The sequence below is a fragment of the Taudactylus pleione genome, unplaced genomic scaffold (assembly GCF_031769625.1).
Source record: "Taudactylus pleione unplaced genomic scaffold, aTauple2 ptg000937l, whole genome shotgun sequence".
In the NCBI taxonomy this organism is placed as follows: Eukaryota; Metazoa; Chordata; class Amphibia; order Anura; family Myobatrachidae; genus Taudactylus; species Taudactylus pleione.
In genome coordinates, this window is record NW_028285338.1 from 129,863 (window position 1) to 147,599 (window position 17,737).

Below are 17,737 nucleotides of genomic sequence, written 5' to 3' on the forward strand. Positions count from 1 at the left end.
TGTATACAGTATATTACACATGGGTCAGAGTATGTATATATTACACATGGGCCAGAGTATGTATACAGTATATTACACATGGGTCAGAGTATGTATATATCAGACATTGACCAGAGTATGTATATATTACACATGGACCAGAGTATGTATACAGTATATTACACATGGGTCAGAGTAAGTATATATTACACATGGGCCAGAGAATGTATATATCACTCATGGACCAGAGTATGTATATATTACACAAGGACCAGAGTATGTATATATTACACATGGACCAGAGTATGTATATATTACACATGGACCAGAGTATGTATACAGTATATTACACATGGGTCAGAGTATGTATATATTACACATGGGTCAGAGTATGTATATATTACACATGGACCAGAGTAAGTATATATTACACATGGACCAGAATATGTATATATTACACATGGACTAAAGTATGTATACATTACACATGGACCAGAGAATGTATATAATACAAATGGACCAGGGTATGTATGTATTACACATGGACCAGAGTAAGTATATATTACACATGGACCAGAGTATGTATATAGTACATATGGAACAGAGTATGAATATATTACACATATACCAGAGTATATATACAGTATATTACACATGGACCAGAGTATGTATATATTACACATGGACCAGAGTATGTATACAGTATATTACACATGGACCAGTGTATGCATATATTACACATGGACCAGAGTAAGTATATATTACACATGGGTCAGAGAATGTATATATTACACATGGGTCAGAGTATGTATATATTACACATGGGTCAGAGTATGTATATATTACTCATGGACCAGAGTATGTATACAGTATATTACACATGGACCAGAGTATGTATATATTACACATGGGTCAGAGTATATATACAGTATATTACACATGGGTCAGAGTATGTATATATTACACATGGGTCAGAGTATGTATATATTACACATGGACCAGAGTATGTATACAGTATATTACACATGGGTCAGAGTATGTATATATTACACATGGACCAGAGTATGTATATATTACCCATGGATCAGAGTATGTATATATTACACATGGACTAGAGTATGTATACAGTATATTACACATGGGTCAGAGTATGTATATATTACACATGGACCAGAGTATGTATATATTACACATGGATCATAGTATGTATATATTACACATGGGTCAGAGTATGTATATATTACACATGGGTCAGAGTATGTATACAGTATATTACACATGGACCAGAGTATGTATATATTACACATGGGTCAGAGTATATATACAGTATATTACACATGGGTCAGAGTATGTATATAGTACACATGGACCAGAGTATGTATACAGTATATTACACATGAACCAGAGTATGTATATATTACACATGGGTCAGAGTATGTATATATCACACATGGACCAGAGTATGTATATATTACACATGGACCAGAGTATGTATATATTACTCATTGGCCAGAGTATGTATATATTACACATGGGTCAGAGTATGTATCTATTACACATGGGTCAGAGTATGTATCTATTACACATGGGTCAGAGTAAGTATATATTACACATGGGCCAGAGAATGTATATATTACACATGGGTCAGAGTATGTATATAGTACACATGGACCAGAGTATGTATATATTACACATGGACCAGAGTATGTATACAGTATATTAAACAATGGTCAGAGTATGTATATATTACACATGGACCAGAGTATGTATACAGTATATTACACATGAGTCAGAGTATGTATATATTACACATGGGCCAGAGTATGTATACAGTATATTACACATGGGTCAGAGTATGTATATATTACACATGGGTCAGAGTATGTATATATCACACATTGACCAGAGTATGTATATATTACACATGGACCAGAGTATGTATACAGTATATTACACATGGGTCAGAGTATGTATATATTACACATGGGTCAGAGTATGTATATATCACTCATGGACCAGAGTATGTATATATTACACAAGGACCAGAGTATGTATATATTACACATGGACCAGAGTATGTATATATTACACATGGACCAGAGTATGTATACAGTATATTACACATGGGTCAGAGTATGTATATATTACACATGGGTCAGAGTATGTATATATTACACATGGACCAGAGTAAGTATATATTACACATGGACCAGAATATGTATATATTACACATGGACTAAAGTATGTATACATTACACATGGACCAGAGAATGTATATAATACAAATGGACCAGGGTATGTATGTATTACACATGGACCAGAGTAAGTATATATTACACATGGACCAGAGTATGTATATAGTACATATGGAACAGAGTATGAATATATTACACATATACCAGAGTATGTATACAGTATATTACACATGGACCAGAGTATGTATATATTACACATGGACCAGAGTATGTATACAGTATATTACACATGGACCAGTGTATGCATATATTACACATGGACCAGAGTAAGTATATATTACACATGGGTCAGAGAATGTATATATTACACATGGGTCAGAGTATGTATATATTACACATGGGTCAGAGTATGTATATATTACTCATGGACCAGAGTATGTATACAGTATATTACACATGGACCAGAGTATGTATATATTACACATGGGTCAGAGTATATATACAGTATATTACACATGGGTCAGAGTATGTATATATTACACATGGGTCAGAGTATGTATATATTACACATGGACCAGAGTATGTATACAGTATATTACACATGGGTCAGAGTATGTATATATTACACATGGACCAGAGTATGTATATATTACCCATGGATCAGAGTATGTATATATTACACATGGACTAGAGTATGTATACAGTATATTACACATGGGTCAGAGTATGTATATATTACACATGGACCAGAGTATGTATATATTACACATGGACCAGAGTATGTATATATTACACATGGGTCAGAGTATATATACAGTATATTACACATGGATCAGAGTATGTATATATTACACATGGACCAGAGTATGTATATAGTACACATGGACCAGAGTATGTATACAGTATATTACACATGAACCAGAGTATGTATATATTACACATGGGTCAGAGTATGTATATATCACACATGGACCAGAGTATGTATATATCACACATGGACCAGAGTATGTGTATATTACACATGGACCAGAGTATGTATATATTACACATTGGCCAGAGTATGTATATATTACACATGGGTCAGAGTATGTATATATTACACATGGACCAGAGTATGTATATATTACACATGGATCACAGTATGTATATATTACACATGGACCAGAGTATGTATACAGTATATTACACATGGGTCAGAGTATGTATATATTACACATGGGTCAGAGTATGTATATATTACACATGGGTCAGAGTATGTATACAGTATATTACACATGGACCAGAGTATGTATATATTACACATGGGTCAGAGTATATATACAGTATATTACACATGGGTCAGAGTATGTATATATTACACATGGGTCAGAGTATGTATATATTACACATGGATCAGAGTATGTATATATTACACATGGATCAGAGTATGTATATATTACACATGGACCAGAGTATGTATACAGTATATTACACATGGGTCAGAGTATGTATATATTACACATGGACCAGAGTATGTATATATTACACATGGACCAGAGTATGTATATATCACACATGGGTCAGAGTATGTATATATTACACATGGACCAGAGTATGTATACAGTATATTACACATGGGTCAGAGTATGTATATATTACACATTGACCAGAGTATGTATATATTACACATGGACCAGAGTATGTATATATCACACATGGGTCAGAGTATGTATATATTACACATGGACCAGAGTATGTATATATTACAAATGGATCAGAGTATGTATATATTACACATGGACCAGAGTATGTATATATTACACATGGATCAGAGTATGTATATATTACACATGGACCAGAGTATGTATATATCACACATGGGTCAGAGTATGTATATATTACACATGGACCAGAGTATGTATATATTACACATGGATCAGAGTATGTATATATTACACATGGATCAGAGTATGTATATATTACACATGGACCAGAGTATGTATACAGTATATTACACATGGACCAGAGTATGTATATATTACACATGGATCAGAGTATGTATATATTACACATGGATCAGAGTATGTATACAGTATATTACACATGGGTCAGAGTATGTATATATTACACATGGACCAGAGTATGTATATATTACACATGGACCAGAGTATGTATATATTACACATGGGTCAGAGTATATATACAGTATATTACACATGGGTCAGAGTATGTATATATTACACATGGATCAGAGTATGTATATATTACACATGGTCTAGAGTATGTATATATCACACATGGGTCAGAGTATGTATATATTACACATGGACCAGAGTATGTATACAGTATATTATACATGGGTCAGAGCATGTATATATTACACATGGACCAGAGTATGTATCTATTACACATGGGTCAGAGTATGTATCTATTACACATGGGTCAGAGTATGTATCTATTACACATGGGTCAGAGTATGTATATATCACACATGGACCAGAGTATGTATATATTACACATGGACCAGAGTATGTATATATTACACATGGGTCAGAGTATGTATATATTACACATGGATCAGAGTATGTATATATTACACATGGACCAGAGTATGTATACAGAATATTACACATGGGTCAGAGTATGTATATATTACACATGGACCAGAGTATGTATATATTACACATGGGTCACAGTATGTATCTATTACACATGGGTCAGAGTATGTATCTATTACACATGGGTCAGAGTATGTATCTATTACACATGGGTCAGAGTATGTATATATTACACATGGGTCAGAGTATGTATATATTACACATGGGTCAGATTATGTATATATTACACATGGGCCAGAGTATGTATATATTACACATGGGTCAGAGTATTTATATATTACACATGGGCCAGAGTATGTATATATTACACATGGACCAGAGTATGTATATATTACACATGGACCGGAATATGTATATATTACACATGGACCAGAGTATGTATACAGTATATTACACATGGGTCAGAGTATGTATATATTACACATGGGTCAGAGTATGTATATATTACACATGGGTCAGAGTATGTATATAGCACACATGGACCAGAGTATGTATATATTACACATGGGTCAGAGTATGTATATATTACTCATGGACCAGAGTATGTATACAGTATATTACACATGGACCAGAGTATGTATATATTACACATGGGTCAGAGTATGTATACAGTATATTACACATGGACCAGAGTATGTATATATTACACATGGGTCAGAGTATATATACAGTATATTACACATGGGTCAGAGTATGTATATATTACACATGGATCAGAGTATGTATATATTACACATGGACCAGAGTATGTATACAGTATATTACACATGGACCAGAGTATGTATATATTACACATGGGTCAGAGTATATATACAGTATATTACACATGGGTCAGAGTATGTATATATTACACATGGATCAGAGTATGTATATATGACACATGGACCTGAGTATGTATACAGTATATTACACATGGGTCAGAGTATGTATATATTACACATGGATCAGAGTATGTATATATTACACATGGACCAGAGTATGTATATATTACACATGGGCCAGAGTATGTATATATTACACATGGGTCAGAGTATGTATCTATTACACATGGGTCAGAGTATGTATCTATTACACATGGGTCAGAGTATGTATCTATTACACATGGGTGAGAGTATGTATCTATTACACATGGGTCAGAGTATTTATATATTACACATGGACCAGAGTATGTATATATTACACATGGGGCAGAGTATGTATATATTACACATGAGTCAGAGTATGTATATATTACACATGGGTCAGAGTATGTATATATTACGCATGGGTCAGAGTATGTATATATTACACTTGGACCGGAATATGTATATATTACACATGGACCAGAGTATGTATACAGTATATTACACATGGGTCAGAGTATGTATATATTACACATGGGCCAGAGTATGTATACAGTATATTACACATGGGTCAGAGTATGTATATATTACACATGGGTCAGAGTATGTATATATCACACATGGACCAGAGTATGTATATATTACACATGGACCTGAATATGTATACAGTATATTACACATGGGTCAGAGTATGTATATATTACACATGGGTCAGAGTATGTATATATCACAATTGGACCAGAGTATGTATATATCACACATGGACCAGAGTATGTACATATTACACATGGACCAGAGTATGTATATATTACACATGGGTCAGAGTAAGTATATAGTACACATGGGCCAGAGAATGTATATATTACACATGGGTCAGAGAGAGTATGTATATATTACACATGGGTCAGAGTATGTATATATTACACATGGGCCAGAGTATGTATATAGTACACATGGACCAGAGTATGTATATATTACACATGGACCTGAGTATGTATATATTACACATGGACCAGAGTATGTATACAGTATATTACACATGGGTCAGAGTATGTATATATTACACATGGGTCAGATTATGTATATATTACACATGGGCCAGAGTATGTATACAGTATATTACACATGGGTCAGAGTATGTATATATTACACATGGGTCGGAGTATGTATATATCACACATTGACCAGATTATGTATATATTACACATGGACCAGAGTATGTATACAGTATATTACACATGGGTCAGAGTATGTATATATTACACATGGGTCAGAGTATGTATATATCACTCATGGACCAGAGTATGTATATATTACACAAGGAACAGAGTATGTATATATTACACATGGACCAGAGTATGTATATATTACACATGGACCAGAGTATGTATACAGTATATTACACATGGGTCAAAGTATGTATATATTACACATGGGTCAGAGTATGTATATATTACACATGGACCAGAGTAAGTATATATTACACATGGACCAGAATATGAATATATTACACATGGACTAAAGTATGTATATATTACACATGGACCAGAGAATGTTTATAATACAAATGGACCAGGGTATGTATGTATTACACATGGACCAGAGTAAGTATATATTACACATGGACCAGAGTATGTATATAGTACATATGGACCAGAGTATGTATATATTACACATGGACCAGAGTATGTATACAGTATATTACACATGGACCAGAGTATGTACATATTACACTTGGACCAGAGTATGTATATATTACACATGGACCACAGTAAGTATATATTACACATGGGTCAGAGAATGTATATATTACACATGGGTCAGAGTATGTATATATTACACATGGACCAGAGTATGTATACAGTATATTACACATGGACCAGAGTATGTATATATTACACATGGGTCAGAGTATATATACAGTATATTACACATGGGTCAGAGTATGTATATATTACACATGGACCAGAGTATGTATACAGTATATTACACATGGGTCAGAGTATGTATATATTACACATGGACCAGAGTATGTATACAGTATATTACACATGGGTCAGAGTATGTATATATTACACATGGACCAGAGTATGTATACAGTATATTACACATGGGTCAGAGTATGTATATATTACTCATGGACCAGAGTATGTATACAGTATATTACACATGGGTCAGAGTATGTATATATTACACATGGACCAGAGTATGTATATATTACACATGGATCAGAGTATGTATATATTACACATGGACCAGAGTATGTATACAGTATATTACACATGGACCAGAGTATATATATATTACACATGGGTCAGAGTATATATACAATATATTACACATGGGTCAGAGTATGTATATATTACACATGGACCAGAGTATGTATATATCACACATGGACCAGAGTATGTATATATTACACATGGACCAGAGTATGTATATATTACACATGGGCCAGAGTATGTATATATTACACATGGGTCAGAGTATGTATCTATTACACATGGGTCAGAGTATGTATCTATTACACATGGGTCAGAGTATGTATCTATTACACATGGGTCAGAGTATGTATATATTACACATGGCAAGAGAATGTATATATTACACATGGGTCAGAGTATGTATATATTACACATGGACCAGAGTATGTATATAGTACACATGGACCAGAGTATGTATATAGTACACATGGACCAGAGTATGTATATATCACACATGGACCAGAGTATGTATATATTACACATGGATCAGAGTATGTATATATTACACATGGGTCAGAGTATGTATACAGTATATTACACATGGACCAGAGTATATATATATTACACATGGGTCAGAGTATATATACAGTATATTACACATGGGTCAGAGTATGTATATATTACACATGGACCAGAGTATGTATATATCACACATGGACCAGAGTATGTATATATTACACATGGACCAGAGTATGTATATATTACACATGGGCCAGAGTATGTATATATTACACATGCGTCAGAGTATGTATCTATTACACATGGGTCAGAGTATGTATCTATTACACATGGGTCAGAGTATGTATCTATTACACATGGTTCAGAGTATGTATATATTACACATGGCAAGAGAATGTATATATTACACATGGGTCAGAGTATGTATATATTACACATGGACCAGAGTATGTATATAGTACACATGGACCAGAGTATGTATATAGTACACATGGACCAGAGTATGTATATATCACACATGGACCAGAGTATGTATATATTACACATGGACCAGAGTATGTATATATTACACATGGGCCAGAGTATGTATATATTGCACATGGGTCAGAGTATGTATCTATTACACATGGGTCAGAGTATGTATCTATTACACATGGGTCAGAGTATGTATATATTACACATGGCAAGAGAATGTATATATTACACATGGGTCAGAGTATGTATATATTACACATGGACCAGAGTATGTATAAAGTACACATGGACCAGAGTATGTATATAGTACACATGGACCAGAGTATGTATATATCACACATGGACCAGAGTATGTATATATTACACATGGACCAGAGTATGTATATATTACACATGGGCCAGAGTATGTATATATTACACATGGGTCAGAGTATGTATATATTACACATGGGTCAGAGTATGTATCTATTACACATGGGTCAGAGTATGTATCTATTACACATGGGTCAGAGTATGTATCTATTACACATGGGTCAGAGTATGTATATATTACACATGGCAAGAGAATGTATATATTACACATGGGTCAGAGTATGTATATATTACACATGGGTCAGAGTATGTATATATTACACATGGGCCAGAGTATGTATATAGTACACATGGACCAGAGTATGTATATATTACACATGGACCGGTGTATGTATATATTACACATGGACCAGAGTATGTATACAGTATATTACACATGGGTCAGAGTATGTATATTATACACATGGGTCAGAGTATGTATATATTACACATGGGCCTGAGTATGTTTACAGTATATTACACATGGGTCAGAGTATGTATATATTACACATGGGTCATAGTATGTATATATCACACATTGACCAGAGTATGTATATATTACACATGGACCATAGTATGTATACAGTATATTACAAATGGGTCAGAGTATGTATATATTACACATGGGTCAGAGTATGTATATATCACTCATAGACCAGAGTATGTATATATTACACAAGGACCAGAGTATGTATATATTACACATGGACCAGAGTATGTATATATTACACATGGACCAGAGTATGTATACAGTATATTACACATGGGTCAGAGTATGTATCTATTACACATGGGTCAGAGTATGTATCTATTACACATGGGTCAGAGTATGTATCTATTACACATGGGTCAGAGTATGTATATATTACACATGGCAAGAGAATGTATATATTACACATGGGTCAGAGTATGTATATATTACACATGGACCTTAGTATGTATATAGTACACATGGACCAGAGTATGTATATAGTACACATGGACCAGAGTATGTATATATCACACATGGACCAGAGTATGTATATATTACACATGGACCAGAGTATGTATATATTACACATGGGCCAGAGTATGTATATATTGCACATGGGTCAGAGTATGTATCTATTACACATGGGTCAGAGTATGTATCTATTACACATGGGTCAGAGTATGTATATATTACACATGGCAAGAGAATGTATATATTACACATGGGTCAGAGTATGTATATATTACACATGGACCAGAGTATGTATAAAGTACACATGGACCAGAGTATGTATATAGTACACATGGACCAGAGTATGTATATATCACACATGGACCAGAGTATGTATATATTACATATGGACCAGAGTATGTATATATTACACATGGGCCAGAGTATGTATATATTACACATGGGTCAGAGTATGTATCTATTACACATGGGTCAGAGTATGTATCTATTACACATGGGTCAGAGTATGTATCTATTACACATGGGTCAGAGTATGTATATATTACACATGGCAAGAGAATGTATATATTACACATGGGTCAGAGTATGTATATATTACACATGGGTCAGAGTATGTATATATTACACATGGGCCAGAGTATGTATATAGTACACATGGACCAGAGTATGTATATATTACACATGGACCGGTGTATGTATATATTACACATGGACCAGAGTATGTATACAGTATATTACACATGGGTCAGAGTATGTATATATTACACATGGGTCAGAGTATGTATATATTACACATGGGCCAGAGTATGTATACAGTATATTACACATGGGTCAGAGTATGTATATATTACACATGGGTCATAGTATGTATATATCACACATTGACCAGAGTATGTATATATTACACATGGACCATAGTATGTATACAGTATATTACAAATGGGTCAGAGTATGTATATATTACACATGGGTCAGAGTATGTATATATCACTCATAGACCAGAGTATGTATATATTACACAAGGACCAGAGTATGTATATATTACACATGGACCAGAGTATGTATATATTACACATGGACCAGAGTATGTATACAGTATATTACACATGGACCAGAGTATGTATATATTACACATGGACCAGAGTATGTATATATTACATATGGACCAGAGTATGTATAGTATATATTACATATGGACAAGAGTTGATCTGTATCTCGTTCATGTTTTGGTTTTGGATCTGTGTTTTTTTTTAAGTATAAAAAACTGCTAAAATCACATAATTTGGGCTTTTTTGTTCCTACAGTATTATTTACCTCAATAACATTAATTTCCACTAATTTCTAGTCAATTTTGACAACTTCACAGCTCACAATATTGATTTCATCCAGTTTAGGCCCAAAATTTGCACTAAGCTATCTGGCTGATTTAACTAAGCGACAGCAGTGGTATGCACTAACATGTGGCAGTTCAGTTTACAACATGGCACATAAGGAAACAAATGTTTTTTATTAATCAAGACTGAGGCCAGAGGGATTTGGAGTATGTATGTATTTGAGGGCAGGGACAGGAGGGGTTGCTTTGTAGTAAATTTGATTTAATTTTTTTATTCCATAGCAAATTTATGAGGGAGGAGAGGAAAGCATGGGTGAACAATATCTCCCAAGTTTTGGCAAAAAAATCAACTTGGTGGTTCAGATTATTTTTTTAAATTAATGGGGCATGCAGGAAATGCTGTCTGTGGCCATAAACATTTCGGGAACATTTTTGGCATTCAGCAAACTGCATGTCAAAGTTTTCAGCAGTTGTGGCAGTTCAATTTCCAACATGGCACATCAGGAAACAAATTTTTTATTATTCAAGAGGCCTGAGGGAGTTGGAGTATGTATGTAGTTGAAGGCAGGGAAAAGAAGATTTGATTAGTAGTACATTTTATTTCATTTTTTGATTCTGAAGCAAAGTGAGGAGTGGAGGCATTTACAAAAAATATTTAAATCATTCACATCAGCCCATGCCTCAGAAGAATATTTGAGCGCTATGTCTACTGCTGCAGTTGCTGGGAGTGGATTTTTATACCAGAGGGTGACCAGGAAGACTACTAGTAGTACTTTAAAAAACAATTAACTGTTAAACAATCCTTTGCAAGGGGGAGCAAGTATGTCAGCAGTCACCCAGTTACACAGCTGATCACAACAAGCAGTCCATTCTAGAGACAGCTAGCTCCATTCTCTCTGCTAGATCCAAGCACCTGCCATCTTCACTACCAACACCTTCATCAACAATATCCTCAATAATGACCAGAAGTAGTCCTGCATCCAATTTGATAAGGCTAACTCAGTCCTCGCTTATCCAGGGTACCTTAAAAGAATCCTTGAGCGCTACACCTGCTGCTGCTGGCATTGGGAGTGGATCTTCATCCCAGTAGGGGACCAGGAAGACTACTACTGTTAAACAATCCTTTGCAAGGAGGAACAAGTATGACAGCAATCACCCAGTTGCACAACTGGTCACTGACACCATAACATCTATGCTGATATTAGCTATGCGTTCAATATCCGCCATTAGTGTAGTGGGTTTTAGACTGTTAATTGAGGTCCTGTGTCCCCACTACCAAATCCCATCTAGATTCCACTTCAATAGAAAAGCAATTCCCAGCCTGTATAGGGACATTAGAAAAACTTAATTAGTTCCTCCAAAATGCCATTGTACCAACTGTCCGCTTTACAACAGATATGTGGACAAGTGGAACAGTGCAAACACAAGATTACTTGACTGTAACAGCCCAGTGGGTGGCACCACTTCAGTGGCAACAACAGCAGTAGCAGCAAGAACAGCAGCTCATACATTGGCAGGCCACTCTGTGTATCACCAGTTTCACTAAGAGACATATTGCTGACAACCTCTTAGAAATACTCAGGGAAGTCATTGCAAAATGGCTTACCCCACTTGGACTCTCCCCAGGAATTGTTGATTTCTGACAATGCCAAAAATATTGTGAGAGCCTTACACCTGGGTGAATTCCAACATATCCCATGTTTTGCTCATACAATCAACTTGGTTGAGCAATTTTATTTTTTTAAATGACAGAGTCATGCAGGAGATGTTCTTTGTTTCTGGACATAGTCACCATTCAGCAGGTGCATGTAGAAGATTGCAGCACCTGCAAGAAATGTTTAAGTTGCCCTGTCACCAGCTGAAGCAAGAGGTAGTTACAAGGTGGAACTCCACCCTTTATATGCTTCAGCTTATGAAGGAACAGCAAAAAGCCATCCAAAGCTACATAATGAACTATGACATAGGAAGAGGAGGGGGAATGTACCTTACTCCATCTTGGTGCAAAATACTTTGTGTTGTGCAAAGTGCTAAAACCCTTTAAAGTAGTCACCTGTGAAGTGAGTTCAGACACTGCCAGCTTGAGTCAGGTATTGCCCCTCATTAGACTGTTGGAAAAGCAGAAGAGATTCTGCTAAGTATGTTGGACATGTAGATCAAGTCATTTATTTGCTTTGCCAGGATCCAAGGGTTGTCAGGATCTTACAATCGCATCAATACATTTTGACAACCGTGCTGGATCCTAGATTTAAGTCATATGTTATGTCTTTCTTCCCAATGGACACAGATCTATAGGGATTGAAAGAGCTGTTGGTAAGCAAATTGTTAGCTCAAGCAGCACGTGGTGCAGTGACGGCTCCTCCTTCAGTTTCTCCAGCAAGTGCAACTGCCATGTAAAAACTAAACTTTCCCAAAAAAAGATCCACTGGTGATGCAGATGAGTCAACACAACCATGTTTTGACATCTGGTCGTGTCTAAAAGAATTGGCCACAATTAATGAGACCTCTTCCTTGACTCCATCTGATATGGTCATATGGTCATTTGACTACTAGCAGGAAAAAAATGCAATTTGGAGGCCCTTGCACAAACTGGCTTTGCTTTACATGAGTTGCCCACCCTCCAGTGTGTACTTAGAAAGAGTTTTCAGCACAGCCGGGAACCTTGTCAGCAATCGGTGTAGGAGGCTACTTACTCAAAATGTGGAAAAGATTATGTTCATCAAAATGAACTACAAATTCCACGAGGAAGACCTTTACTGCCAATTATGTCCAAAAATTACAGAGGCACCTGAGGCTGTAATGGTCGATCCCAGCGGGGACAAATTAATATTGTGCGAATATGATGTAAAAACTGATGAGAGTGATGAATCAGATGATGATGTCGACAACATCTTGCCTCTGTAAAGTCAGTTTGTGCATGGAGAGATCATTGCGGGAGCCCAAACAAACTAATTGCTTCAGCCATAAATGGCAGTCCCTGCTGCTGAAGTGATTAGTTTGTTAAACTGTGCATGTCCTGTTTAATATATAAGGGTGGGTGGGAGGACCCAAGGACAGTTCCATCTTGCACCTCTTTTCTTTGCATTATGTGCTGTTTGGGGCATTGCTTTCTGACATTTTATAGTTTTTTTTTTTAGTTTCACACTATATTTATTTCAACTAAAATCACAAATATGTATACTTACAAAATACTCTTATGCCATTTTTCAACCTTGATTTGTAAACACCAACCTGGTGGGCTTGGCTTTCCTTGAGCATAACAGCCATGTTTGGTCAGATGCAACTCAAGCACCAATGGAGAAGCTATTTTGTGATGGTATCTGGAGATGTTCTCCCTCTTCCCCTCCCAGCCTTCCCATACATAACCCCAGAAGCGCAATGATAAGAGATGTTTAGTACCAGACTTTAAAATCTTTCTGCCTCATTCCTGTTCAGAGCTTCCATTTTGTGTGCTGTCACATTAATAGTTCATCCACCCATTCAAGAGTTGAAATGGGCAGGTGCGAAACCAGCATTACTCCCGTCAGTGGGAGGACCCAAGGACATTTTCATCTTGCACCTCTTTTCTTTGCATTATGCGCTGTTTGGGCCATTGCAGACTGTATTTTTGTGTAGATGACAAACATTATTGTTATAGTTTATTAAACTTCCATCTAGTCTGCCAATGCAGTGCCAGTCTCTTTCCTAGATGTGCCATGTTGATAATTGAATTGCCACAGCCACTGAAGTCTTCGACATTTGGTTATTGAATTACGAAAATGTCCAGAAATGTTTATGGCCATAGACAGCATCTCTTGCATGCCCCTTTCATTTTTTTAACAAAATACGGAAATTAAATTTACTATGAATGAACCTTTCCTTTTCCTGGCTTCAACTACATACATACTCCAACTCACTCAGGCATCAGTCTTGATCAATAAAAAACATTTGTTTCCTGATGTGCCATGTTGGAAGTTGAACTGCCACCAACGCTGATATCTTCTATATGCGAATGCTAAAATTGTCCAGACATGTATAAGGCCACATAAAGCATTTAGCCTCATGCCCTTTTTCATTCTTTTTAAAAAATGCGGAACCACCAAAGAGCTTAACTGGGGCAAGGACTGATGTGAATGAGTCAAATTTCTTTGTAAACGACTCCCCTCCTCCCTCACTCATAAATTTGCTTTGGAATGCAATATTAAATAAAATTTACTATTAATCAACCTTTCCTTTTCCTAGCTTCAACTACATACACACTCCAACTCCCTCAAGCCTCAGTCTTGATTAATAAAAAACATTTGTTTCCTGATGTGCCATGTTGTAAGCTGAACTGCCACATGTTAGTGCTGACCACTGCTGTCGCTTAGCTAAGTCAGCCAGCTAGCTCGATGCAACCTTTTGCCCTAAACTAGAAGAAATCAATATTGTGAGGTGGTCAAAATTCACTCGAAATGACGGGAAATAAATATTATTGAGGTTAATAATGCTGTAGGAACAAAAAAATTATGTGATTTCAGCTGTTATTATTTTTTAGAAAAAAAATACAGATCCAAAACCAAAACACGCAAAGGCAGTTTTGGCAAAACCAAATGCAGATCCAAAACATGAAGGAGATACAGGTCAAAACCAAAACACGGGGGTCGGTGCGCATCCCTAGTTTATACATGTTTCTCTATATAATGAGCATATTACGGGAGCCAGCTCTAGGGCCATTCAACCAGTGCGGCTGAACAGGAGCGCCACTCCATAGAGGTGCGCAGTCCTTCCAACCATCCCATTTTAGTGGTACAGTCCAATTTTTAAGACACTGTCCCACTGTCCTACCCAAGGGCGTTCGGAGGTTGGGGCTCTGCTTTGCGAAGTAGGAAGATGGCTGGGGGCCGCCCAGCTGCTGACAAAGTGCTGGGCATGACCCCACTGTGATGTTTAAAACAGAGACATGCCATGGGGGTGCCAAACGATCATTGCGCAGGGCGGTACATCACCTGGAGCTGGCTCTGAGGGACGCATCTCTTTTCTCCTCCATAAACATATGAAATCAGAAGAAGACCGTCATGGTGTAGTACCCTGAATCGCTTTATACACTACACACTATTGGTTGTACTCACCCAAAACAGGTGATAACAGGTGATAACCATAAATGTACCTTCTGAATTCCTTCTGGTCTCAAATCTCAATGTGTCGCAGACATACTGTAAGATGCTTCCAGAAAAGATAAATATATAATGCACTATTGGTACATTCCCATAATGTGTCGCAGACATACTGTAAGATGCTTCCAGAAAAGATAAATATATAGTGCACTATTGCTACATTCCCATAATGTGTCGCAGACATTGTGTAAGATGCTTCCAGAAAAGATAAATATATAATGCACTATTGGTACATTCCCATAATGTGTCGCAGACATAGTGTAAGATGCTTCCAGAAAAGATAAATATATAGTGCACTATTGGTACATTCCCATAATGTGTCACTGAAAACATAAACACCAACACGTACAGTAAGACTTATAAAAAATGTTTCTATACACGTTTGTGCATAATGTATAGGAAATAGACATTTAGATCTACATCAAGTTGAAAGACGACGCTTCTCGTCCTACCCAATTATTTCCTCATTATTTGTTAGAGGGTTAGTGTTCCTGGGGTGCGGACAAAGCTGTGATTAGGAATGCTTCTAGGAATTACTATCATTGTTTTATTGATTTGTTATGCATCTTGCCAATATGTAAACCTATATTTATTTTTCATCTGTTCATTCCTTTTCTCATTGTCTGTATAATTTAATGTCATTCTATGTTTCCTCTGTTTGTGTTAACCTGTGATTTATTTTTTCTTTGTTTCTATTATTTTGAAATAATTATAATATAACATGATAGTGATGACGTTTGTATTATTATGTAAGATTTGACCATATATATATAAATGTTAGTGATGAGTATATATATTGTACTGACACATTAGTGGGCAGGAGCAGCTCTTGCAGATCTCTGGATTAATGTTGTAGCTGTTCTCCGTCCCTCCACATTCTTACAGAATATTTTTTATCTTGATAACTTGCAGCTCGCTCACAGTGACTGACGTTAATGCCTGCAATGGCCTCTGCGCAGTAATTTATACTGATGACCAATTCATCCATCCGCTGTTTGTTGGGGAAAGCTTGGATAATATCACAACCCTGTTTATCTACATATTCCAAAACTCCCAATTGCTGAAGAGTTACTACATAGTTCTGAATGAGTTCTTCATTTCTCCAAATAACGATTTGTCACCCTCATCACGTGTGCATATCATGGAGCAGGGGTAAGATATAGCACAT

The 17,737-nt window shown here is 36.0% G+C and overlaps 1 protein-coding gene across 1 annotated transcript in view; it reads left to right on the top strand.

Moving 5' to 3' along the window:
* The window catches only part of LOC148473298 (pancreatic secretory granule membrane major glycoprotein GP2-like), a gene marked incomplete at its 5' end in the record, with an annotated part of 155,052 nt that overhangs the window by 129,306 nt on the left and 8,009 nt on the right, over nt 1–17,737 (top strand). The window contains one exon of the mRNA XM_088459831.1: nt 17,482–17,721. Coding sequence (XP_088315957.1) covers nt 17,482–17,721 — 240 coding nt within the window. The remainder of the gene's footprint in view (nt 1–17,481; nt 17,722–17,737) is intronic.